The 27,456-nt window shown below is 37.5% G+C and overlaps 1 protein-coding gene across 3 annotated transcripts in view; it reads right to left on the bottom strand.

Annotated features, from left to right (window-relative positions):
* The window catches only part of TRPM3 (transient receptor potential cation channel subfamily M member 3), a 309,277-nt gene that overhangs the window by 124,217 nt on the left and 157,604 nt on the right, over positions 1-27,456 (bottom strand). For all 3 annotated transcript variants that reach the window (XM_080371682.1, XM_080371684.1, XM_080371683.1), the window contains exons 4-6: positions 22,492-22,705; positions 18,780-18,904; positions 9,697-9,868 (exon numbers count right to left, since the gene is read on the bottom strand). In XM_080371682.1, coding sequence (XP_080227808.1) covers positions 9,697-9,868; positions 18,780-18,904; positions 22,492-22,705 — 511 coding nt within the window. The remainder of the gene's footprint in view (positions 1-9,696; positions 9,869-18,779; positions 18,905-22,491; positions 22,706-27,456) is intronic.

The following is a 27,456-nucleotide window of genomic DNA, read 5'->3' as shown; positions in this document are numbered from 1 at the left end:
TCCCAATATCACTTTGCCTTGCTCTCTGTCTCCTTGTGTCTAATCCATAATCCTCTTTTATCGTCTCTCTTTTAAATTCTCCTCTTTACTATGGGTATGATCACATTTCACTTGCCCCAGCCTGTTCTCCTTCCTCTTCTGCCTCATCTTGGTACTTTCACTCTCATTTTTATTTGTACATTGCTCCTTCCTCATCTGTCTAAATCTACCTCGTCATGTATCTTCCATCCTACCAGATGTGGCACTGACATACAAATATGTGGGCCTGACACCTGGACCATATTTTCATTTAATATTGTACTGGTCCTAAAAACTTCTCTGAAGGACATCAAGAATGGTTAACAGGAAAAACTGATGAAAAATTTGTGATACCTTCTTTTGATTCTCACACCCATCTTTGCAAAGGAACAAAGTTTAGAGTCCTTAGAACAGGCAAGATATGGGAAGAGCCTATGTAAGACTAAAGTCTGGGATTTGTGAGCCTCACAGGCCAGTGACAACCCACTTGGTTACATTCTACAGGACGGCAATGTACTGTTCAAAGCTGGCACTTCAAGTTCAAAGACATGGACACAAGAACCCTCATGGATTTCTGTCAAAACTTACCCTATCTGTCCTAGCAGTCAACTGTTTATTAGGCCAGTACTACAGGACCTAACTGGTTTCACTCTTCTTGGAGCTCATCAGCTGTAGGTAATGGCCTAAGAGACTCAGGAGCAACTGCAGTTTCACTAATCTTCACATTCTGTCTAGTCTTCCTTGGTACTTTCCCTGGTTCCTTTTGGATGTGAGTCCTACCACGTATTGTAGCCAGCACTTTAGAAAGTTATCACAGTAACATAAAAAGATTTTACGCTGCCTTGAATTACATATTGAGGAGATTTTCCTTGTCATATTTTGCATATCTGTCAACATATTTGACACTATATAACCTCAGAAAATTATCCATCCTTTCTCACCTGTTCTAGAAAACTACAACAGGTGAGATATAGAACAGCACCTTCACCCTAAAATAATCTCTGTTTCTTAGTTATATGGCTTTGTTCAATAAATCTAAAAGGTCCAAACATTATAGAGCTGAATTGACCTGTGTTCTTTAGCTTGTAGCTCAGTCATATGAAAACACACATTTTCAAAAAACTCATCTGCTACAACTCAAGTTCATGAGAGGAATTTATGTATCCACCTGCACTCAATCAATTATGCATTTATCTGTGCTTCAAGAACAATTTTTATCCTGCATGTACTCTCTCAGTCCTTTCTGAGATTATATGTTTGTCTCATCCACCAACATCATGATGCTTTTGATGAAAAAAGCCCACGTTTCCAATCTCTAACAAAATCTGAAATGAGCCAAGCTTCAAACAGTTCTGAGTTTTACTCAGATTTCACAGGAGCCAAACATGAAGCAGGGTTCCTCTCCTACAGAGAAGTCTGTACCTACATGAAAATACATCTAGGGCTGCACAGGATATGAAGGAAAAATCTGAAACAAATGAGAATTCCAATGCATTTGATGATGGTGCAATGGTCAGAGGAGATGCCAATGATGACAGTTGAACGTCCCTTTGCCTTCCCAGCCCCCTTCATATATTCTCAGGCATAGGATGACAAAGGGAAGTCCACGGGTCACATGAATAGATATTGTTGACATATTACCCTGTCCAAATTACCTTCTTATTCCAATCAAATCACCCATCAATTCCTTACTCAGAGGTAACTTTTTCTCATAGGCCTACCAAAACTCAACTACATTTACTAACTCTATGAAGAAGAAAGATTAAATACAAGGACACAGGTACCAATGCCTGCGATGTCAGTTTTCAAACAGCATACCATAAAGGTAGAGTGAATCCACAACAGCAAACGGCATGTTTAAATTAGGAACAATTACAGACTGATAATGAATAGTAATATTCCACAGGAAGCCCTACGTGGCCTGGGAGATAATTGTTCCAGAAATGCACTAATCGAAAGAAGAGGAAGAATATCACTAGGTGGACCTACACAACCGAATGATTTGGTGTGGTGATCTTTCTAAGAAATACAAACATGCTTCACTGTATGGAACTGACTGAGCAGCACAGAGTGATTCTTAGGCAAAATACACAGAGGTTGATGGAAACAAAACCCAAACCTCTGAGATGCCTAGAGTTTCTAGGAAAGAGGACAAGGAACTAGCCCTTAATAAAACTGCCGTACTGAATATCTATTTTTTTCTATTGTTTTCACACAGTGCAGAGAAGATAAAGCACAATGTAGGTAACACTTCAGGTGTTACTGTTGCAGCAGGAGTGAGAGACAAAAGTAGTTTTGAGGCTCACTATATAAATCTGTTGTGGCAACATTAATACAAATGGATATTTAGCTTTAACATAAATATACACCTTGTTCTTCAAAGCCTTGTGACACAGTCCACCTATTCCAGAAGGGTGGCCAGCTGCGTGCAAGTGGATCCCTTCCGATCTATAGCCCACATTTGGCTTTGAAGAAGAAATACATTTGTCCATTTTCTGGATCTGTAAGCCTCAAAAAGGCCAAAAGAGTGTGTTTGTTAAAGGAGTTTATAAAAGATACAAAATAAACCAAACTACTCAAAGCATTTTGATTTTTTGACTGAAAAGTACTTCCAACTAAACGCGCATTGCCTTTATGTCCTCTGCCTTATTCTGGTTTCAAATATATCTTTGGTTACATGCCCTCATTTGTACCTTATTTTTGGGTCTTCTGGAAAAAGAATTGTCAAAAATCTCAAAAAGGGCTTTGTCTTTTCTGCATAACTGTTCCTGAAGAAGAAGGTGGTAGCTAGTCTTATGAAGTATAAAGAGTTTTCATAGTGAAAAATGTCTTCTCCTCTTATCAAAACAGTCTGGATTCCTGCTGTCTAGGTGACATTATGTACGCTTGTTAACTTCATTCCTCATGATGATGGCGAAGTCCTTTTGCCTCATCACTCCTCTCTATTTCTCTGAGGTTGCGTCTCATACTATAAAATGGCAGACACCTAAGGAGTTCAAACTGACAAGTAAACCAGCCTCTTTTAAATCATTAGAGCAAACATTAGATCTTACATTTTAGTCCACGGCAGTAGACGTGAACCTAAGTTTGAATACCACTGCCTTACTGGTTGGCCTTCACCTATTTCCAAAGCAAATTTTAAGGATGTGAGATTTCCTTCAAATAGTTACAAAGAACAGAAAATTCTGGCAGTATTCTGACCAAGATTTTTGGTAGATGAAGTTGTCAATGTAAGAAAGATGTCTGGATTTAAAAGAAAAATATCATTAGCACATGATGAATATGTTTTCAAGGCCAAGTGTCAGATGTGCAGATATCACACAAAAGCTTATTCTGCCCTTCTAACCGATACTGAAAGCACATTACTGCTTTCTAACACATGCTAAACACAAATTTGATTACTGATATGTATGTGCTGATACATGCAAGATGAAGAAAATGATTGTATGTTTCCTGAAATAGGCATACACAAGAACATGCTGTAAGTGCATGCTTTGCTATGCTATGCTATGCTACATGTGGCATCCAGCTTCTGATTCTGCTGACATATGTCCTCCTATAGAAAAACTTACAACATTCCTAGCTAATTCACAACCTCTTTAAATCAAATTAGGTCTTTTATATGGGCTATGTGCAATCATCTTATGCATACAAATAATGTGTCCTTGTCCTTCTCCACTGCTCCAGCAGGATCACTCACATGAAGGAAAGCAGGCATTTGTGATGGAAGTGCTTGGCAATCATGCTGAAAGCTCTTTAAGGATTTGAAAATATTTCAGTTAGTAGTATCAATTCAGTTAATAGCAACAACTATACCACATGAACTGAAGGCCTTAATGCAAACAGGAGGAATGAACTGCATATTATAAAACCCCAAAAATGAGTGCAGAGCCAAAAGGGGAAAACTGTAGGTAAGGTTTTTGAGGATTTTTTAAGTACCGGTAAAGGCTTTTTTTAAGAGAAAGTGTTGTTCTGGCTAATTACAAAATGGGTGAACCCCATGGCATGTCAATCTATTGGAATCTGCCGGAAAGCAATTAACAGTCCTCTCAGATCAGACCTATTTGCTGAGTTGCTACACTGGCAGTTATTCTAAACTAACTAACTAATCTGTGGAGCGGCAGGAATTAATATTTTATGACTTGTAACTTCCAATGCACATTTTGTAGATAGATTTATTTTGTGTTTATAGTTGGAGGCAAGACTGATTTACCTATTGTGTTACTTACAGAAGTGGTAACGATGTACATCTTAGCAAACGACCGGGCCATTCTAGCACACTTCACAGGAATGCTTTGTTGTGTATAGGAATGTCATAATTGGAGAATTTGCAATAGGTCATCTCTAGTAATTACATGCTTCATTACTTTCCTTTCTCTGTTTATAGATTACATCATCTGTTTGGTGATACATTAAGTTATCCTTCTGTACTGGCCACTAGAATTTTCCCAGGGTGGGAAAAAAAACAGACTAGCTGCACTTTCACATCTTGGGGGATCGTAAAATATTAATTGATTTTTAATCCAATGACAATACCAGTTTTCTGGTGAAAATTGTTCTGCCTCTTTTATTTTGAACAATTTCTTTTCATCATCATTGGAAAGAACAAGTAAGTACAGAATATTTGGGAAAAAGCAGCTGTGAACAGGGTGAAAAATCTACCATGTGCAGAAGACTTCCCAGGCACCCGGGGAGGAGGAAATGTATTGCATATAGGATTCTAGAAAAGAAAATATATTCTCAACATTTTAGGGGATATGTTGATTCCTATTCCTTCTCAATAAAATTGGAGTGTTGAAACATAAAACTTCAGAATTAATCTAATCAAAGAATACTGCAGATGAGAAGACCTTGAAGGATGCACAAGAATTTTAGAAAAAGAGTAATTAAATCCTAGGTCTACAATATCATGGCAGGATGTCTCTTGAGGATGAATGCCTAATGACTTTTAGTTATCTTTATGAAGATAGTCAGTTAGACCACTTTTTTTAAAACTGAAAGTTATTTTGGGGCTCAAAGACATTAAGGACTTGTGTGATTGTTGGGAAAATGAAGTCTAAACTTGAAAAATTGTGCATAAGTTGCTATTTTTATGTCTTCATTCTTGGAAAAGGTTTCCAACAAAGTAAATTACTCAGCTGTTCACAGTAAAACTCGTAGCTTTTGTTCTAATCAGATAACTAGATCCTGATGTCATAGACGGGCTTCCAGTGGATGCCAATCTGAATATGATTTGACGGCACTCTCTCAGTGTACATAACACAAACCATGCACTTGTGCTACACTAAGAAGTGTGTCAGGTGTGAGTTTTTATCCCACCCCTACTCTGTTCATTACTAGCGGGGCTGCATCTGAAGTACTGGATTCAGGTCTGGGCGGTCCACTTCAAGAAAGATGAGGAGAAACTAGTGAACATCTGCAAAAAATGTGCTAAAATACGTAGTGACCTGCAGCCTATATTTGAAGACAAGAGTTTGAGACAGCAGGGCTAGTTTAACCTTTTGAGAAGAAATCTAAGGAGTAATCTAATACCTGCATACAACTATCTGCAGGGATGTTAGAAAGGTGTTAGGGCCACACGCCAGACCCTATGAAGGGAATACGGCCCCAAATAGCAGACACTGATGGTGGGGTGGGGGAAGCTTCCAAACGTTTTGCTGGACCCCATATAGATGGTTAACTATCCATTATTGGAGGTTTTCAGACTTGGCTAAACAAAGCTAAACAAGCTTATTTTAGCATTGACAATAATCCACTTTGAGAGGCTGGTTCCAACCCATATGAAACGTGACATTCTCCAAACAGCTGTGAGCCCTCTTGCATTGAGGGCGGTGAAATGGAGTTCAGTATTACGAGCACTTCCAGAAGCAGTGCATCAGAAATCAGCATACTGGCCTCCATGCCAAGAAATAGTGTAAGTGCAGGATCACAGCTGGAAGCACAGCCGTAGTCCACTAACTCCGTCTCTGAGAAATCACCCCTTTTGAGATGGGACGTTTTATTGCCTTTAAAATCTCTGTACATTTGTCATGAAAACTTTCTGCTCATTAATGCAATGTTTTCAGAACTAGGATGATCTAAAATGGTTTTAAATCCGTATTTCAATGTAAAAAATTTTACATAAGCTTCCAAATTATCCATGCAATTCTGTACAAATAATTTTTATTTAAAAATAAATAATTTTAAATTATTTGCCCTTAATTCCTGCCTTTAAATTCCTGCAAAAAGTCCAGGACTCAAATGTTTGTGTGAACAGAAAAATTTCTGATCAGATCACCTTCAATATTTCCTTTTGATCTTGAAACAGTTTTAGAAAAGTTCATCTTACTTTCAACTTTTTTTACTACAAAATGATGCACTGTGAAACTTCATGAGTCTGAGTCAGCTTGTGGCTCACTGCAAGAGATGGTTGCTGTGCTGTGTTAAAATAGTCTTCACTTGTAAAAATAAGAAAGACCTGCCCTGAGCATTGAAGCATCAAATTGACCTCTAGCTAAATGCACAACTGTGTGATTCTGTCCTGAACCAACAGGCTCAGACTGACCCACAAATGCAACTGTACCCTCTGCTTCCCTGGAAAGCCTTTTTTTAATTCCTGAATATTTGCTGTGGACAAAGTAAGAGTTTTGAAAGTGGTAAAAGCTAAAAAGGTAGAGTGGAAACACAATATTCAATTAAATTTTTTCTCTAGTGTCATAAAGGGCATAAAGCAAGCTTTTTATTATTACAATTTAATAGCACACTCATTCAGGAAATTAGATACTGCTGAAAGACTGAGAGTGATGCCATACTAGGAACAAAACCAGCTGAGTCTTTCAGAATTATCTGGCATACTTAACGACCTGATTTAATCTTAGATTTTATAAAAGAGACTGCCACTGTCCTATTTGAAGTCAGTACTGCTTTCTGTCTTTAACAGGTGAGCACAAGCATGAAGTTTCCCTTTGTGAACAGGGTGATGCCAAAGAGCAAAGAGAGCTAGCTATCACTGCACTGGAGAAAGATACATTTGAAGCAAAGGAAAGTAAATAAGAAGATATGACAAGCCTAGCATATGAAAGTCAGGCAGACTTAAAAATAAGAATAAAATCTGCTTTCAGCACTATTGTCCAGGGACAGGCTGTGAAATAAGAAGTTACCAACTGTTTATTAGTTCTGAAATCTGTTCTGTTTTCTAGCCCTCTGCTCTTCTGTTCAGTGATTAACTAAAAATTAAACCTTTTCCTCACTCTCCAGCAAACAGAAGTCTGGTGCTGTCAGTGTTCTTCCCCACTCCACACACTTACTACTGGAAAATGGTAAGTAAGGACACCTGTGCATGGCTGCACACACTCCCCTTTGGATGATGATCCCTTTGCAGCAATGCCACTGCTCTCTCCATTGCTCTGTTAGAAATGAGGGTAAGGAAAGGCATCAGAAAGTGACCATCTGTTTGGCTGACCTAACAGGGCAGGTGGTCCTTCTTTCATCCATATGGTCACCTTTCTATCAACTACAGGCTGGGCAGGACTCAGTCACCTTCTTTTAAAACAAAGGAAAACAAAACGTGGCAGAAACATTCTGTACGTCATTGGACCAAGATGTACAAATCTTACCCGCAACCTCCCTCCTTAACAGTTCTCTCATATTTTTATTTTGAAGAAGTGTTGCTAGACCCAAGTGTTTTTGTGCTCATAAGAGGGAGTGATTTGGGAGGCAGAGGTTAAATGACAGAGAAACACTGACCCAGAGTAAAGGGAAGAGAAAAGGAAGATACATACTCCTGGGGACAGGGAGTGGTGTTGCAGAAAGAAACCAGAGAAGAGAAATCCTTCTTTTTTTATAGGTGTTTGAAGAGGTCAGGCAAGCATTTGACTTGAACTACCAAAGTTTGGAGGTTCATCCATTACTCGCTTTTCAACAGATAAACCTTTTGTCCAAACCTGATTTAAGTTAAATTTCTCTACAGACATTTATTCTTTAAGATAAAGTTTTCTCCAACACAATGTTGTGCTTTAAACTGAAAAAGCTCAAATTTTTCTTACAGATGTCCTCAAAATAATTATTATTCATGGAACAGTTTTCTACAGTTTGATTACATTATATATGCCATTTTCAAATGTGAATTTTTGTTGCTAGTCAAGCTAGGATTAGGACATACCAACTCCATCTGCTAAGGAAACACACAGGCGTGCACACACTGTTTAGGATGCATACACATTTGTGCATAGCTACACATTGCTCTCTGAGAAAAAGAAATATATACTCTGATATCGTAAAAACAATAACCCTCTAGTGTGCATAGTTTACAGTGGCGCTGAAAGGTGTAAGTAGCACATCATTTTAAGCACAGACTATACTCATCATATAGGAAGCTTTATCAGGCATGACCAACATTCTAGTTTATGTTCACCCCACTGAGTTGGCCTGTAATTCATTATCATCTCATGTCTGAGAGCCTAGATGTCTCATTCCAGTTTCAAGTGCCTGTATCACTGTCATCACTCCTGCCTCAAAATTGCCAGTTTTTTGAACTGGCTCAAAAAAACCTCAAAAAAGTTTAGAGAAAGATATCAACAGAAAGCTGTGCATACAACTTTTGAGAATCTAGTTCTGTTCTCATTCCTAAAGGTAGCTTATGCAGTTACAAAACTGAGGCTTGTTTGTGAGACTAAAAAAATTCCTGCTTGGATAATGTCCAAAGGAAGATTTCTTCCGTATGTCCAGCCTAGGTTAAATGTCTAGAGCCGATCTTTTTTTCTTTTGATAGCACTAAGTTTCGAAAATCTCAATGACTGTAAACAGAAGCAAACAACAAACCCCCAAAAATATCCAAAATACCTAGAAAAAAATTAACTCCCCATCTAAATAAAACATTTGTACACTACAGAAATAATAATACTAATATTGTGATATCACCTTTTATTCTATCCAAACAGAAGTGCTTACTTCAGTGACTATTTACTTTTCATGTTATGTAGGAAAGAGGTACACGATTATAACAGAAAAGAGAATTTATAACTTTGAGAGAAAAACTGCGGCGTCAGTGTGATCACGATGTAGAATGTATCATCATGATTGTAAAAGACGAGGTGAAAGGACCATCTAGCCTCATATTCTGCCTCCGGCTGTGCCTAATGACAGCTGACCAGGAAAAACTAGTAAACACAGTGCAAACATGTAGTAAGACTTGTATTCTCTCTACCTCTAAATATCAATGGCTCTGGGACTGCTTGAGTCCATACAGGATTTTGTATACCTCTATATACCTCTGTCATCTCTCTTCCAGCCTGCAAAGTCCTTATGATAAAAAGCTCTCCCTTATTTCTGTCATCCTTTTCTCTACCTTTACTAATTCCACTGTATTCTTTACAAAACAAAGAGGAACAGAACTGTTACAGTTTTAAGGAGATGGGTGTACCAAAGACTAAGTTGAACCTGAAGAGCCTTGACAAATATTGTTTGAAATTTATCAGAAAAAAATTCAGTTGTACCCTTTGTGCTGGACCCTTACACACAGTACTCTAAAATCAAATTTTGTTATCTTTGCTCACCATTATTGTCTTTTATTAGTTCATGCTCACCATTTTAGACAGCAGAATGACTCCCCAGAATATACGGACCTTATTTCCTATTTCAATTTACAGTGTCTTTGATATAATTGCAATTATAAAACAATACAAGCAAAAGGTTACTCACTTGTATTTATCTTCTGAAGTGAAATGTGCTTTTCCAGCTGTCTACGAAGTTTCACCTCTGCTCCATATTTACCAGTAGTGCCATTGTCAGCCAAAATAAAATGAGAATGCATACTGTTGAGCACTGTCAACTTACTCATGGGATTGGACATCGTCTGGTATGGTCGGACCACCTGAATTTTTGAGACAGAGGAAAACCAAAGTCTTAAAGAGAGAAGACCTCTGAACTAAATCAATTATAAGATAACAGCTGACAAGATGATACAAAAGAAAAATACAAAATCAAAATGAATTGAAGTATTGCACTCAAACACTGTTGTCCTCTATACATAAAGTAGAAAATAACCTGAGCACTTAAACCAGTGTGGCCACTTCTTGTAAACACTGACCTTTTAGACACTGACACTGCTTAAAGGGTTTTGCATGTAATGTGTTTCAATAGCATCAATGACCACTGTCTCGGTGTTAAGTTCAGCTAATGATCAGTCCTCCAAAGATCTGTGTGACTACACACACGCCGCAGACCCTGTCCGCTGCTATCTTTCAATAGCATTGCTATTAATATCTCATCTGATCAAAATCTTTGATCTTTCCTTCACAAACCCCATCGAGCACCATGTCCCCTGTCCTAGCTCATTCAGAGCCACGTGCACAGGAGTTCCTCTGCAGATATGCCAATACAGGTGAGTTCCACTCTTGAAGAGGTGTGTACCAGTTCCAGTTTAATGGAAAAAAACTATTGCCCCACTCTTAGCATAGTATAAAAGCAGTTATTTGTGTTCACAACAGCTTTAGAAAGTTTCCATTCAATGAAGAGTTTGCTACACTTCCTTTGATTTGTTTTCATGAGAAGAAACTCTTCTGCAGACAGAGGAAGTTGTTGCAGAACTATCTCACCCAGAGCCTCTAGACAGACCAAATAATAGCACTGGCCACATTTGGCTATCAGCTACTTTGGTCCGTCTTCAGCCACATAAGTAAGACTGTACTGATGTGGCAAAAGAACTGGTGATGTGTCAAGGGATTCTGGCTGATCATTCAAAGAGATGTGCTAGAAGTATTTTTCCCTGCATTATTCAAATATGTCTTGTCATTTTGGAAACACAAAACTCCTGAAAATTTGTAAAACGACATCCTAGCTGAAGAAATACTGAAGTGACTTGCTACAAAATTCAGCTGAGCTGTGCTTCAGCTGCAAGGAATTTTTTTCACAGCTCTGGTGGTAATTTTGCAAATCTAACAAAATCTGGTGCTTTTTAATGCACAGAAGTGTAGAAGCAAGTTTTGACAAAAATGCTTGCAGACAGAAATATATTAACTTAATAATTTCTTCCTAAGCTTCTTTCCATTTTCGTTATTCTAAAGAGTTCTCTAATTGAGGCATAATTCTTTATAAATCATATGCATCAGTAATTATTTGGCCAGAGATACCTTTCCCTATTATTTCCACTTGCGAATGCTTGCAGCACTTTGGTTAACTCTTGGATGGCAACGGGAAACCCACAGACTCGTTTTGCTGTTATAAACTGCCACACAGAGGGTACTCTGTAAGCCTTTTGTTCGTCCTGCAAAAGGGAGTTAATAGGTCTGAGACAACCAAGATGGCAGCTTGCCAACAGCAAGGCAGTGCACTCCACTGTGAGAACAGGTGATAGCTTTGGCTCAAGTTTCTTTTATACTGTTTCCTTTGGTGCCCCATTCATAAACCATTTATTCTACAGGCTCATATAGCTTAAAAAGTATCAATAGACTGCTGGGATGTGTTTGTTGACTAGCTTCTACAGACACAGAAACAGTGAGTCCCATGCTAGTCAGAAAGAAAAAGAAGTTTCTTTCTCACACGCCTAAGAATCAAACAAAATCAGACTAAACCAGTTACAGATGTTTTAAACTGCCTGCTCCACCTCTCAATATATAGAGTGCACCCGCCAGCCAGATCCAGTAGAAGAGGAATGACTTGAGTTGCCTGTCCATTGTATGATTACAAATTGCTGCGCATGCATTTCTTCTAGCAGCTTGTGGTTTGTCCCTGTGAGCCACAGCTTAAAACTTTCTAATGGTGACAGCTTGATCTGCAGTTCTAATGAGCTGCCACACCAAAGGCTCAGCACACTGACAGTAATGCTGCTGCAGGGCAGATTAGAAGACTACACTTTGGTTCTGTGTCTGCTGTTTAGCTACAAGGTGAATCTTATTATTAATCAATTTTGTGGATGTAAAAATGAGAATACAATTATGTTCAATTGAACTGTTCACAGCATGCACAGTTCAACAGCTGAAATACTTTTTTTAAATAATAAATAATAAACCCACACTGTCAGAGTCTTTTCCTGATTAAAGTATAAAGAAAATCTTGAGGAAGGCAAGAAAATCCTAAGCTTTGAGGCTGTTTTCTTGAGGCGAATTGCTTTTCCATAACACTCAGCAGATTTTCATTTTCTCACTCTTGCAGTTCCCATTCCTTTGTTCTTTTCAATCGCTTACATTTTACAAGGAAGTTAAAAGGTCGGGAAAACTTTGACTTTAATGTCTTTTCATCCTCCTTCTGCATTGAGAAGAGAGAATAATGTCCCCTGGCATCTTCCTCTGCAGAGCTGAAAGGAAGCATTTATGCTTAAGACAACCCCTCTAAATATAGGTTAATGAACGTGACAGCAGCCACACTGTGAAGCAGTACTTGCGCCGTATGGGCTGAGGGCATTCTGTCAATAGCTGAAGAGCTGGACTAACCTCAGCAGTTGCATTTGCAGCCTGAGATGGGAGCAAGCTTGAATTAAAAGCACTGTTACACTCTGTTTACATTCCCCATGGGCATGTGACACTCAACATAGGGACAGCACTTGAAAAATCTCTCAGGGTAACTCACCATGGACAATGAGCATGTGTGTGTCATGGGATCCAATGCACGAATCTAAGCAGTCTACGTGAAGGCAAAGAATTTACAACAAACTTAATGTGTTCACAGTAGTGGCAGAGAAAGGAAGAGATGCGTGCTTTGCTTCTCAAAAAGTAGTAGCTGTTGTTCAAATTAAGCCTTCTCTTCAGCCTCACTGTTCTGGGGTACACCAGGGAATAGAGTAGATCCTGGTTTAATTTAGAGGATCCTGCAAGCATCATGGTCCAAATCCTCTGGATATGCCACAAAAATGTCAGTCCCCAGTTTCTCCCCAGGCATGCTTCCCACCTTGTAGTTTGCAATGAGAGCGCTGATTCTTTTTTCCTTACACCTTTCCTTCAAGCAATTATTTCCTGATCAAGCCTGCAAGGGGTCTCTGATACTTTGACACTGGATAAAAGTTAGAGTGAAACAAACTTGTGACCTATTTGTGGTTATTCATGTTTATTTCCCCAGCAAGTTGATTTATTCTCAAAGAATAACATCTTTCTGGAAGGATAATTGCAAAATATCTACCAAAACCATGTCAAAATTGGTAACAAATCCAAAACCAATAAAGTAATCTACACTTTATTAATTAGTTGCTGCAGATTTGTAACTTTTATTGTTATTCTGAAACCTGCAGAAAATAATTAAAGCAAAGCATTATCTGTCTGACACTGTGAAAACAAAGAACTATGAGAGACAGAAGGAAGCGGTCTCATCCTATAAGCTGATGTTCTTATTCAGATTACTATGAAAGAACGAAAAGGAAACGTGTAGCCCGTCTTCACAGTCTGATGTATGTGTTGCCTGGTACACATACACAGAGCAGGTAATACAAATGCTGGTGTTTCTGTCAAGACTCACCGGAACGAGGTTAAAAGATAGCAGTTTACAGTTGTGAGTTCTGGCTACATACCTACCAAGCTTGACAGCTATATGATTTTTTTATATATATATATAAACGCCAATTCTTGAATGCACACTTTTTCTGGTTTGGATAACCTTTGGTAATCTCAGGGAGCTTGGCAGTATTCTGAAAATGAATAGGACTTGGTACTAGAAGAGTGGAGTCCTTTATAATGAAGCATATAGTGATGGGATCAGGGAGATGGGAGTGGCAGGACTTGGTGTGTTGATGAAAATAAGCCTTGCTCAGTTAGTTCAGCTGTAATATAAACAATTCCAGTTCTTTAAGCTTTAAGCTTTCCTCATTGATTATGTTTTCTGTACCTCCTGTTTGCTCTTATTTACTTGACTTGTCTTATAAATAGACATTGGCCTCACCCGTGGCCAATGCCATAAATCAGTCCTGTTACTAGATTCCAGCATAATACTAATTTTTCTGAAACACATAGAGATGTGATGTAATTGAGTTGTTAACTATTAATAATTACCTGGTGACCCACTACAACATGGAAGGACTTCACTTTTCCAGGAGAAGTTTAGTCCATTATTGCCCAGGGATTTTTGAGATGTTCATGCTAGCACTTGCTTCATGACAGGCTGACTTCCAACTTCTCTGCTGTGATCCTGCCCTCCAAAGTGCACACAACCTTCAAGCTTTTGTTTCCTCCCTATTCCAACATCCAAACTGATACTGAAAAAAGCTGAGGATGTAACTGAGCAGGTAGGGCAATACTGCAGAGTTCTGCTGCGAGTACCATTTGAGCATCCCAGAAAAAACTTTGCTAATGACATGTTCTCACCTCAAGTTACAGTTATAAAATTCAGCAAATGCACTAATATAAAAAATGGTTACTCTGAAACTGCAGTCTCTAATAGATCAGAAGCATTATCATCTAGAAACAGACTGAGAAATCCAGGGCTTATTTTTCAACAAAATAAATATCTAAAGATGTTTGGATTTATATTTAATCCAATATAAATACAGATTTTATATAAAAATGGAAAATATTTGCTCCTTATTTATATGATTTTATCTGTATAGGAGAGTAGATTTCAAGTAGCAGTAAACATACTCATTGCTTGGGTTTTACTAAATTTATTTTTCCTGAATATTCTGAGTAGTACAAAAGAACAGGCTTCTGCTGTTAGTGAAATCTGTAAAGAACATTGGCAATGACTGTGCTTCCAGCATTTATGTTCTAGGAAGTAAAAAATATAACTTATTCTGGAACAGAGAGCATGAAAGGGGTTGATAAGTGTGTGTGTGTGTGTATATAAAATAAATATAACATATATATCTAATATAATATAATAGATATTATATTATACATTAAAGTACATACAATATGTTATATATAAAATACTGCTTAATAAATATATATTATATATAATATATATAAAATAAATAATAATAAATAAATTTGCTGTGAGACAGTAGGTTTTTTTCTCACACTTTGCTTTTATGTAGCACTTTTAGCTGTTTATGCACAAATCTACAAAGTAGGCTTATATTTTGGGTTGTGCATTCTGCTGAACATTCTAAATGATAAAAGAAATCATTCTAAATGATAAAAGCTGACCCTTATCTCTTCTTTTTCATTGGCTAAAGCCTTTGTTAAAAATAACAAGTATTTCACTTTTGCCAATATTTCTGCTGAGCTTCAGTTTTGCCATACTCCAGTTGTTGAGTGTAACCAACAGGTCAATGAAGCAATACAGGGAGAGAAACACACTATAATCCAAGGCTATAAGAGTAGTCTAAGGGAGACAAATAAAATGGAAGAAATTTGAAGGGAATTTAGGAACTTCTTATGGCAACTTGCTGCATTCATGTATGTAAGGATTTTTACAGCATGTCATGGGTTTTGCAGTGATTCAGCATAGCAGCACAGAGCTGAATTTTAGTTTCAACTTGTTCAGTAAGAAAAAGGTTGGATTTTTCCCCCTCAAAACTTTAATTACTAACAAATGTATTCTATTAAGTTACTAGGTTATGTACTACAGCATCTTGACTGACCAATGACATATCACAGTATGCTGGAAATATCCTTCTCACTAAGTTGCACAATAAAAGTGTATTTTGATTTAAGTCTCAAATACTGGGTTCTTTGGGCTACAAATGAAATTTATTTGAATGATTTCATTGAGCAAAAGGAAAATACTAAAATCATGTCCACTTCGTAATCTAGGCACTGTTACTACTGAGGTGACTAAGAATTAAACCCAAATGAGGACCGAACAGTCTCTGAAAGGAAAGACATGCATGCTATGAAGACTCACAAAGTGCACTCCTTTAAAAGGAAGAATGGCTCTCTATGTAGGAAGTACTTTATAGTCGAAGTTTTCTACAAGACTGAGCAAGCCACCCTACATCCTCAGTTCTGTAAGAAAACTGGAAGTAAGGCAACTAACTAACTTTCCCTTGTGTGCCTTGATTTTAAATTAGAATCTAGGTGTGTTAAGATGGGCACTATTTTCTGCTATATTGCTTTTACAGTACTGGAGTAAGACAAGTCTCTTTAGGGAACTTTAATCATCACAATATAATGAATAGCAAACAACAGTAATATTTTGCTTAACTTGGCCAGTCCTCTTTATGGCTCTGAGGAAATCCTTCGGGATTGCCAAGAGCTGACTGATTTGGATGGATTGGTAAATGTAATAAAACTCCTTAGCTGTGACTTTAAGATCCATAGAAGCCAGGCAAGGGCTGGATCACTAACAGAGGCACAGGTCTGCAGAGCATGCTGGACTTGCCACAAGGCACAGGAGGCAGGAGGCAACATGCACTGTGGCACGTGCAGTGGCATTAACTCTCCCCCCCGCCCACCACTCCCCAAATCCCATGACTAAGAAAATTTTCTATCTATGTGATGCTGGAAGGGTATGTTTTGACAGCTCTTCAGTTCTGATCATAATTTAACTAGACGTTGTGTATATAGGTATAAAGCCACATTGATGCTGAAGTTCAACAGGCCTTTTACTATTGGTTGACTTTTTCCACCTCCTGCATAATCTTTTGTAGCCTTTGTTTCTTGTTTAATGTTGATTTACATGCTTACGGTGCTATTTACAGTTCCTGGTTTTGGTTCATTTCACACCATTCACATCTAATGAGCCAGTACCCTTTGATTTTCAAAAAGCTTTCAAAAAGCTTCCTCACCAAATGCTTCTAAAGAAACTGCACACATTGGATAACAGGGAAAGTCCTTTGAGGCACTAGTAACTGAGGAAAGCTAAGGGTAGACAAGACAGTAAGAAGGAAAAGTTAATTTTTGCAAAGACTGGGTGTTACTAAGAAGACTTAGTGACACAAGTAGCCTGCCTTAAGCTGGGTCATGTTCTGTTCAACCCAGTTGTAAGGGATTTGGGGTTAAGAAGACTGTGAAAATCTGACGGATATTTCAGTGGACTATGAAGAGTTAAAGGAAGTCTTCCTAAAGCAGCCTGACTAGGCAATAAAATGGAAGATGAAATTAAATATTGGTAAGTATAAAGTAATATCATTACATGTGCATTAGAGATGGACAAAACCAGAAGTGCTTCAGCATTGTATCATGCCATTGATAAATCATTTTATGAAAATATTAGTGGCCAGGAAGTTTGGAGGGGCAATTTCAATTTTGCCTATCACAAAGTACATTTTGGAACTATTTTTGTCCTTTAGTGATGACCCTGCAATTGTAATGCTATTGGTATATTTGTGGGTCCATTAATGGAAGACTTCACCCAAATTTGTTTTCTTTACTGGTTTTTAAACTTCTGTCACTTTCTGTCTGATGATCAGACTATTAACCTTTTTTTGAATTACCAGAAAGCTTTTTTTTTTTTTGAAAAAAATTAGTACACAACTTCTTGGTTCCCTGTTAAATTGGAAGGCTATTTAGAGGAAAACGCCTCTTAAAGAAATCAGAAATCAGAAATCAGAGGTGGCTGTTCCAGTTGGCTGGAAGAGCTGGGAAAACAACTTGTTTCTTCATGTCTTTCTATGGTGACTAGCTGAGAACAAAGGCAGTTAGCTTTCCAACAGGTGGAAATAACTAATGGAGGAATACCAATGTCCTCAAATTCACAACTAATTTGATGTCCTTTCTTGCCTTCTTTCATCTTTCAATGCTTCCATAATTCCATGAATAGTCTGTAATGACTGATCATTTGAAATTGATGTTTACATTACACTTTAACACGTTGCATCTTGCCTTTGTGATTAGCTATTTCTGCTTGTCACCTTTTGCACTGCATCTCAGAAGAGTTCATTAGTGAGTCACAATACTGATTGAGAGTCCTGTCCTGCTTGTTTGTATATATTAGTAAGCCTATTATACAAGCGCTAGTGGTATTAAGAGTACAAACTCCCCTGCTAACACAATCCCTCCTAATGGCTATACTTTAATAATGAATTGCAATGAATTCCAGCTAGATCAGTTTCTTCATACTGATTGTAATTCCTTCTGACCTAACTGATACTTGAATTTTCTTCCCCTCCCCAACTTGCTAAGGGGTCAGCATACAGAGATGAATGGTTTAGAGTAATGTAGTCAAGAAAAACATTTATTATTCAGAATGGAGACCACCTTTTCTCAATTCAAAGTTAGCCACTGTTTCTCAGGCAGATTGCTTGGGAATGATTCAGAGGTGAGTTAAGAAAAACAAAGGTCTCAGAGAAGTTTCAGGTAACATATGAGCAGTGTAAGTAAATTATTCACATATTTAAAATCGGGGAATTAATCTTTCTGAGTAACAGTATAGGTTTAAAAGACAAGAATGATGTGAAAGAATACAAGAAACACTGACTTTGCTCTTCAGAAGGTGACTGAAGTAATGATTCTTTGAGGTCTGATCTCATGTCCAATACACTTGTAAGACTCTGTACAAGCGCAGCAATAAAAATGTATAGGATAGAATATACTAAAAGGGGGATGGTCTGAAATTCTGAATTTAACCAGTGCATCATAGGATTGTTTCAAAATAAATTGATTGAAGCTTTGCAATCCTTGTTTTCTTAGGCACTTTTCAGGGTTCATAGTGTTCTAAGGATGAAAAGAATATATTTTCAAGAATAGCATCTAATGAAATATCTTTATGATTTATTTTTAAAGAAAATACAGTGCAGGAATTTTTATTATTGCTTTGTCAAAACTGCTATCAACCATAATGGAAAATCTGTGCATAGATTGATTTTTTTGCTGCAGACATTAATTCTATGAGGAATTGTTAAGTGAAAGATGGAGAGAAAAGGAAAATTAACTGGAAGATTTATATATATTGGAGGTGATCTGTATCCATATAGGGCTTACATCTTTGCCAATCAGGTCCTCTTGATTTTCCACAATCCCCCAGGGGGCTATACCAATGGTGCAGATCTTCCCCCGAGATTTTGAAGCATGATCTTTCAGTGCATCTCCAACATGCCGAATGACTCCTGGGAAAGAATACGCATAAAACAGAAATTCAAACTATGTCCTTTTTGTTCATTATTGAATGGATTTAGTACAGAATTCTTTTTGAGGGAACATCTATGCATATACTTACAATTCAGTAAAGCTACGAATATATTCCTGTTGATTCTTATTACAGTAATACTGTAAGTCCATTTTATCTAATCTAAAACATGTTAAATGAAGTAGCAAGAAAAAAATGGCACAGCTCTATAAATAAGAAAGGAAATATTGTCAGCTGACTGCAACTTGTTTACCTGCACTTGTGTTCACAAATGTATGTGTGCAAGCATTTGTATCCTTCCCAAGGACAGAAAGAAGCACAGGAATTAAACACCTCACCCAAACCCCTAAAAAGTGTAACTTGTACACAAAAGTTTCAATCTGTCTGAATAAAGGATGGAAATGGAAAATGTGGTGAGCTATTCCACCATTCCTTCCAAACAAACTCAGTCACCTGAGATAGCTTCCAGTAGGTACTAGAACCCGCCCTGGGGACCAGTGAGAAAACAGAAAGTAGTACAGAGACAGTGACTGCTCCCCAGCTTGTTTCCAGCTGGTTGCTGATAACGCTCCTTGCAAGCTTTAAGCCAGCTTTGTTAGTGTTTCAGGGGAATGTTTGTGCAGAGGGCAAGTGCCTTATCCTCCTTCCTTTTCATACAATGATTTTTTTACCTGTGCATCAATAACTATTTTTATGATGCGGCTGCACTGTAGCAGACCTGTGGATTTGCTGCAGACACTATCTGTTACTCAGTTTCTGTGTTTGCTTCTTGCTCAGATTCCACAATTTCAAGATGACTGGTTTGGAATTACAGGTCACATAATGGATGAGATTTTAGCTGTAGTTTTTCTACACTGTAAATAAACCATGTAAGAAAAAAACCCCCAACCTAACAAGTCCTCTACATCCTGGAATCTAATTTCCTTCCTGTGGTGGAAAAGGATAAAAACCCTGTACCTGCATGTCCTGGTTTCAGCTGAGATAGAGTTAATTTTCTTCTTAGTAGCTAGGACGATACTGTGTTTTGGACTCAGTATGGTTACAGTGCTGCTAACACACTGATGTTTTAGTTGTTGCTAAGTAGTGCTCATTCTAAATCAAGGACTCTTCCTTCAAGTCTCCCATGTGCTGCCCGTGAGCAGGGGCACAAGAAGCCAGGCAGGAGCAGAGCCAGGACAGCTGACCCCAACTAGCCACAGGGATATTCCGTACCACAGAGCTCCTGCTCAGTGTATCAGCTGTGGGGAGTTGGCTGGGAGCTGCAGATCACTGCTCAGGGACTGGCTGGGCATCTGTCAGGGATGGTGAGCAACTGTATTGTGAATCACTTGGGGGTTTTCCTTTGTGTTTTATTCCTCTCTCCCTCTCTCTCCTTGCTATTATAATTGTAATAATAGTAATAATAACAACAATGATAATGATGATAATGAGAAACAGTTTTATTTTATTTTATTTCAATTATTAAATTGTTCTTATCTCAACCCACGAGTTTTACCTTTTTGCTGATTCTCCTGCCCATCCCACTGCAGGGGGGGTGGAGTGAACAAGCAGCTGTGTGGTACTTGGTTGCCAGCTTGGGTTAAACCATGACACTGCAATCAACTATGAATGAAGCTACGATCCAGTAACCCAAAGGATTCAAAGCAGAAAAACTGTCCAGGCTGCAAAAATTTCTGCTATTTAGAATAATCAACTTTTGGTATAACGTGAATATTCAGAACAACTTGTCTAAGTCATTTAAGAGACATGGTTATAGCCAAGTATGCATCATCCCCGTCACCTCACTGACTCTTAGTCCAACAGCAGTATTTCAGGTTTTTTCAATTATACTTTTCCTTATGATAAATCTGATTTAAAAATTCATCAACAGAACACACTGTACTCAGAAATTCTCAATTTGTACAATTTCACATAGAGATAAAACACTTAATTTTCATCTACACAGTCTGAAAACGTAGCCCTGGCATAATCAACTGCTTTGCTCCAGAAATCAAAAACAGCAATGAGATGTAACTGATAATGAAGAACTGCTTCTGAAATTATAAGTTTTTAAAATAACACACAACAACTTGGAACTTCACTGTTTTGTCTAGGTAATTTTTTTATTACAGCAAAAAAAAAATAATTTCAACAATAAGAAGTTGACTTTCTTGGTTTATTTGTATTGTTTTGGCATTTGCAGCTATGATGATAGTATAAAGCAGCTGTGCATTTGCCAAATGGCGATGTTAATAGTCAGTCCTTGTTTACAAAGTTTCTGTAGTTTGATTTCTACAGTTTCTGTTGTAATCCACTGCAATGTGTGTACAATATCTAAGTTTTCTAATGTGATTTTAACTTGCAATTTGTATCTGTCTTCATCATCACTACAGGAGTATCTGGCAACTAACATTCTAACCACAGTGTACAGGTCGATATTTAACCTGATTTTCTTCCTTGTTCTGCAGAGATGTAGGGGATATCACATACATGTGAGTCTGTTTATCTGTATAACACTCTGGAAGCTACGCCTCTTCTTTGCTATTTGTATTGCTGCTGTGATAAAACTAAATATTGATTTAAATTTGATGTGCTCTGGAAACGAAAAGGCCCAAGACTCCTATTAAGCATTCATATTCAAATATGTAGGAGCTGATCCCCAATGCACTAAAATTAATGCATGATAGAGTGATTACAGTGTTTTCCATAGACAGTAAAAGGATACACTCTGTGGGATCACTAAAGTAATAAATGCTAGCTTTGTTACTGCAGAAAATGAAAACTACGTAAGAACTTACAAGTACGTGTCCTAGCTCAAAACTTCTTGCATGTATTTCTAGCAGAAATCTTCAGCTTTCCTCTGCATCTCTTCTCCTTTCTGCCTCCTTCAGGGAGGGTAACTGGGAAGACACTGCCCAACCTTTTTTATCTGGAGAACTATGTTTTGCAGCTTATTCTCAAAACCTACGTGCGGTCACTCAGTGGAGCTGGGTAAGCGGTTACCTTGGGTCATTAGGACGCCCGTATGGTATGTTAATGATGTTCTTAGCTTTGAATAGAAATGGCAATGTTATCACTCTTGCTGCAGGGGTAATAGAAAAAAAATAGGTCAAGCTGTCTATAAGAAAGGAAAAAGAGGTACTTATTTACAATAAAGTTTTCCATCACATCCACAAAACAGACCTTTTCCCCTTTCATACTACAGATCACCTTATAAGATAAAATAGAGGTCTTTGGATGAAATTTTTTTCCATTTTATGTAAAGAGAGTTTGACTTCTTCAGTTTCTGGTTAGTAGTCTCTCCCTGTAGCTTACTGTTATTCTAAAGACTTCACTGCAATATACTAATATAACTGCTAAGCAGGAGGCTTTACTTTCAGCTCTCCAGTGTGCTTTTCATGCTTTAGCAAACCTTTTATTCCCTGGTATCTGCCAGGCTGGTATGAACTTGGCATTTGCTTGTTTGCACATCGTACAGCCAACACAAATTAAAACATGGAATGGCTTCTTAATCTCACCAGTCCTAATTTTTTTCTATCATGAAATCTCCTAGATGCCACTGTGCTTTCATTTCAATGTTGCTGTTACCTGTGTTTACTCCTCCAGTGAATATCCATGCTCCAGTTGTCATAGCAGCCTTAATGAGGCCTTTTCCAAAGACTTGCTTGAGTTTTGGCTGAAGTTCGAAATTCTGAAGGCCCCCGTGCACAGAGATGAGAAGTTTGGGGAGCTCAAGCTGCCACTCTTTGGTCATCAGATGCAGAAGAAGGTCAGGCTTTGTGTCAAAAGACACACGTACATACTGCAGAAATAAGGGCAGTAGTAAAGCAAAAAAGATTGGTTATACTCACTGGTTCCTAACACATACGATCTATGCCAAACAGAACACTGAAAAAAGGCAACCTTTATGACAAAAGCACTAATTGATAACGATGATTTTTCAAAACTTAAGTAACTGGGAAACTAGAAATAATGAAACATTTGCAATTTAAGAAATTGAGTCATTAATTATTTCAATATGCTTAGCAATGCTTGAAAGATAAATGTCTTCAATTTATGGATATAAAAACTGGAGCAGAAATTTAAATGGCCTGCAACATTGGCCTATAGGTAGTCAGTCACAACTATGCATTCATTTGTACCTTATTTTCAAATTAACAATATCAAACTCTCAAACGGTAGGAAGTAAAAGAAACAAGCTCAGTTGTTCAAGCACACAAGTTTAAACTGAGCAAGACTAATAAGCAGGTACTTTTCAGGTGAATGAATGCTAGTTGGTGGGTTACAGACTACTTTGTATCGATCATGAATTTACCTAACAGGACACAGGACCCTAAAAGTGCTTTAAAACACATTTACAAACTTTCAGTTCTTGGCTCTTCTCCGTTACACCTGCAGCATTTCGCCCCAAGAGAGATCATACCCATCTGTGTGTGCTCAAGGATAACTGTCTTCAAAATTTATACAGCACTACCATGTTATACACATAACTATCTCTTCCTGACAAGCCTTTCTGTCTGGGCTCTTTTTCCTACTCCTGTTGTTGATATATGAAAGGTTTCACAAAGTCCATCGTAGGGCAGATGATACTTTTCTGAATTCCAGTTGCACAGCAGAAATGGGATGTATCAGGAGAAAATTTGTTCTGTAGCTGGTAAGATCTGGAAGGACCCGCTTAATTGAATAAAATAGATTATACAAAGCCATTCATCTATCTTACTGAACTGATGCATACTGAGTTACTTCAGTAATCATTCCCTTGATGGGCTGTCAGTACAGCAATCAGCTGTCTATAACACAGGCAGCTTCGCTTTCAGCTGGAGGAATGCCTAGTTCTAACGTATTGCAACATGCCAGGTAGTATAATATCCACATATATTATATAATAATTTTTTTTACTTTTTAACATGTCTAATCAGTATTTCTTTCCAAAAGGTTGTTCTTTTTTTGTAAATCATATGACAGTAAAGTGGACTCCTTTCTAGTTTAATAATAAATAAGGACTTAACTTTTTCAAAAGTGGGTTGTCGCACAGTGAACAGCCATTCTTTATATTTCTAGATGCTGAAGCCTGTTTGGGCAAATAGTCACAGGGAAGCAAGGGGGGCACAGCCAAACTGAAAGCTGCGCAAGAACTTGGGAACACACATTCAACCCAGTGCATCAGTAATGTTCTCTGCAGGAGCCAGGCAAATTCGTAACAGCTAATGGACCAAACATACAATATTCATATCTGGCAAGAGCATAATGTACCCTTGAGCTTATATATACATGAACTGCACCCACACAGCATCCCATTTCCTGTGTGGGAGTTAAAATCTTGCATGGCACCTGAACCAGCCGACCAGATGGTGAAGCTAATAATTTTGATTGGGATTCAAGGGCTGTCAAAGTTTTAACACAACAGAGGGGTTGTAAGGATACTGATCCTTACTCCCTTTGCTCCGCCCTTAGGGACAGCTGAGGTTGCAAAGGACAATGCCTTGTTAATACTGCATTAACAGACAGACGACATCCTTCAGCTGGGCCTACATGGAACTTCTGCTGGTCAGACTGTGGAGGTTATGTTTTGGTATCACTGTACCTTACCTCTGTTTTTTGGTGAAGACAGATTTGGAGTTTTAAGGAGATAATTAAAGGGAATTTGTGTTAGTAATGCCCATAAAATTTGCTGAAAACAGAGGCCATGGCATCATCTGGGATGGTATTGGGATGAAGGCAAAAATGGCATCAGATGTGTATTAACTAATCAATCCAGCCAGTGAATGTTTTTTTTGATTCTTTAGGATTGTTTTATACCCTAGAATTTGTGACTTCACTATCTTAAGCCTATGTATTAATTGGCAAAAACCTCTTTCATTTTTTTTATCCACTAAGACCTCTGAATTTCAATAAATATAAATAAACATAGTGAATCACAATGTTAGGAGAAATATTTTCTTGCATTCATTTGAAATGTACACATCTTTTGCTGAAAACAACTGCTTGTTCTTTATACTGCAAACCCTTTCTATGCTTATGATAAGAGTTCATTTTACTTTATAAGAAGAAAATATAAGCAAAAATAAATCTGAAAGCTTTTTTCATGTAAATTACAATTTAAATCATCATGGATAAGCTTTACTGTTTTAAAGTTTATGAGAAGGGCAATGGTGTCAAGCATCATGATTTTTCTTCCGTGCACAGATCTCAGGTTTTATGACTGATTCATGTTTGCTGTTACAGAGGCCATTTTCAGTTTGGTATGCTTGGGATTACTCTTCTGCCATTACTTAACATGTTAACTAGTAAGTACAAGAGAATTCTTTTGTCATCACTTTCAAAGTATGCATTAAATTATGAATAAACACTTTTAAGGCCACTTTTGTCCATATTAAAGATTCATTTCTTTCAATCTTGTAGCAGAATATTCGGCCTTTTCAGTTTTTGTTTAGAATCTTAATGAGCATTTCTGCTGTTGCTGAATTCTTTTTCTATAGCTTCCAGAGGCAAATTTAAAATCTAAGTGTAAATCTAAGCTAAACCACTGCTTTGTTACTCTAAAATTCCATGTCTGGTGTATCTGTCAGCTGTATAAATGATCAGTTCTAATGGCAAATGATTTAATCCCTTCTTCATGGGAGTGGTGTATGGATAGAATGCAGGACTTCTGTTGTTAGGTATCAGAAGAGCAGGGCAAGACAGGAAGCAAAAGTAGTTTCGAACCACAAAACCTATAGACTGACCTGACTGACATCAGCACAATGCCGTGAAATGATAAATTAAGTTCAAGTTGTCATGCCTATTTGATTCCTAAGCTAGCACAGAAGTAGTCAGCAAGGGTGCCATTTTATGACAACACTTGTTTCACTTCTTTTATCAAGCGGTTTCCTAAAAAGTAACTGCATCATCATCAGTCAAACAGCTAGACGCTTGCAAGTTAGACTCCAATGCCTTAGGGCAAAAGTCAAAGTTCCTGAGTGGTAAAATGACTACTGTGCTGCTCAAGCCCAGCTGTCTCATTAAAGTACATGGTGAATGACTGCAGATCAGAGTATCAGTGAAAAAAATAGAAAGATCCATAATTGTTTTGTATTTCTTTAAAGAGAATCTCTTTAGAAAACATTTTGTGATCTGCAGTCTAATGTTGCTCCTTTGTCTCTCTTTGATGCATGCCGGTACTGGATGGCTATTTCACCCATGTTAAACAAGATTCTGCCACTGCAGACACTTCTTCGAGGTAAAGACTGATTCCCTCAAAGTGTGATCTTTATATAAAAAATAGGCCTGATATAATTCTCACTGAATCCAACAGAAAAACTCCCACTTAGACTGAAAATGGACTGGTTCTTTTAAAATTAGTGTTCTTAACATTTTAAGGCATCATGCGAGTTCCACTAAATAGTGGAAGAACCTTCACTCATTTAAATGAGCTTTGGATAGCTGCTTTGTTGTTACTTCCTCTTTTTCTCCATGTAGGACGCCATCTTTTAAAGTCTGTAAATACTCTTTAAGTATTAATTTACTATAATAAAAACAATGTTTTCTGTCTTTTTCATGTTTTATGCAAGTTACAGGATTAACTCTTTTTTTTTTTTTTCTCAAAAGCACTGATGGCTTTTCAGAGTCTTTTTACACAGTTTTGATAGAACTCAATATATCTTAAAAGAGAAATATATCTTTTTATATGGCTGATTTCCAAACATCCTTAATAAAGTATAATGTTTTGAGGTTCTAAATATTATAAAGTCTAAGAAACTGTTTACGTACATTAGGTTTCTACTGACATTCTTTCATGTATCTGTGCACCATAAGAAAGGTTAAGCTTTCAACACTGAAGTAAACTTTATTTCCCCTACAGCTGCAAATATCTGTTAACTTTTCATTGTGTATATTAAATGTATCATAGGAATGCATTCAGTTAGGAGGAATATATTTAACTCACTAAAGCTTTTTGAACAGCCATCTTCCACCTAACCTTGAAAAACCACGATCAAAGAAATTTCAATTCTGTAAATAGCAGTCCTTTAAAAAAGTCTGATACAGAATCCAGGCACACCAATTAATAAGAACGTTACAGGGTTTTTTTTGTGTGTGGAAAGGCACATAGTAAATTTTACAAATTGGGTTAGCAACATGCATCACAGCAAGATTGTCTTAACTGGTCCACTAATGACCAGAATCTATTCTGAAATTTTCCAGAATATTGCTCATAATTGGAAAGGAATCACTCACACTAGTTTGATAATTGCTCTCCAAGTTAGGGTAATAAATTGCCACTATACAGCTAGATGAAATCATTCCTGTTATTTCTTAAACTCCTAAAGAGCCAATTGATATAAGCAGATCACATTTTGTCTTTTTTTAATCCACTGATTTACTGCAAAAGCTCTTAATAAAGTTTACATATGTCCATATCTCTCTCAGATCTTTCTACAGTTGTCAGAATTGAAAATCTGCCATAAAAACATGTAAATGTGAACAGCATTTCAACATTAATGGGTGGAGCCACTTGTAAAGAAAATACGTGATTGACAGAGATCTAAAAACTAGTGTTGTTGCAGGATCATCTGT

This window comes from Falco punctatus, assembly GCF_963210335.1.
Source record: "Falco punctatus genome assembly, chromosome: Z".
Taxonomy (NCBI): Eukaryota; Metazoa; Chordata; class Aves; order Falconiformes; family Falconidae; genus Falco; species Falco punctatus.
This window is presented reverse-complemented; position numbering and strand designations above follow the sequence as displayed.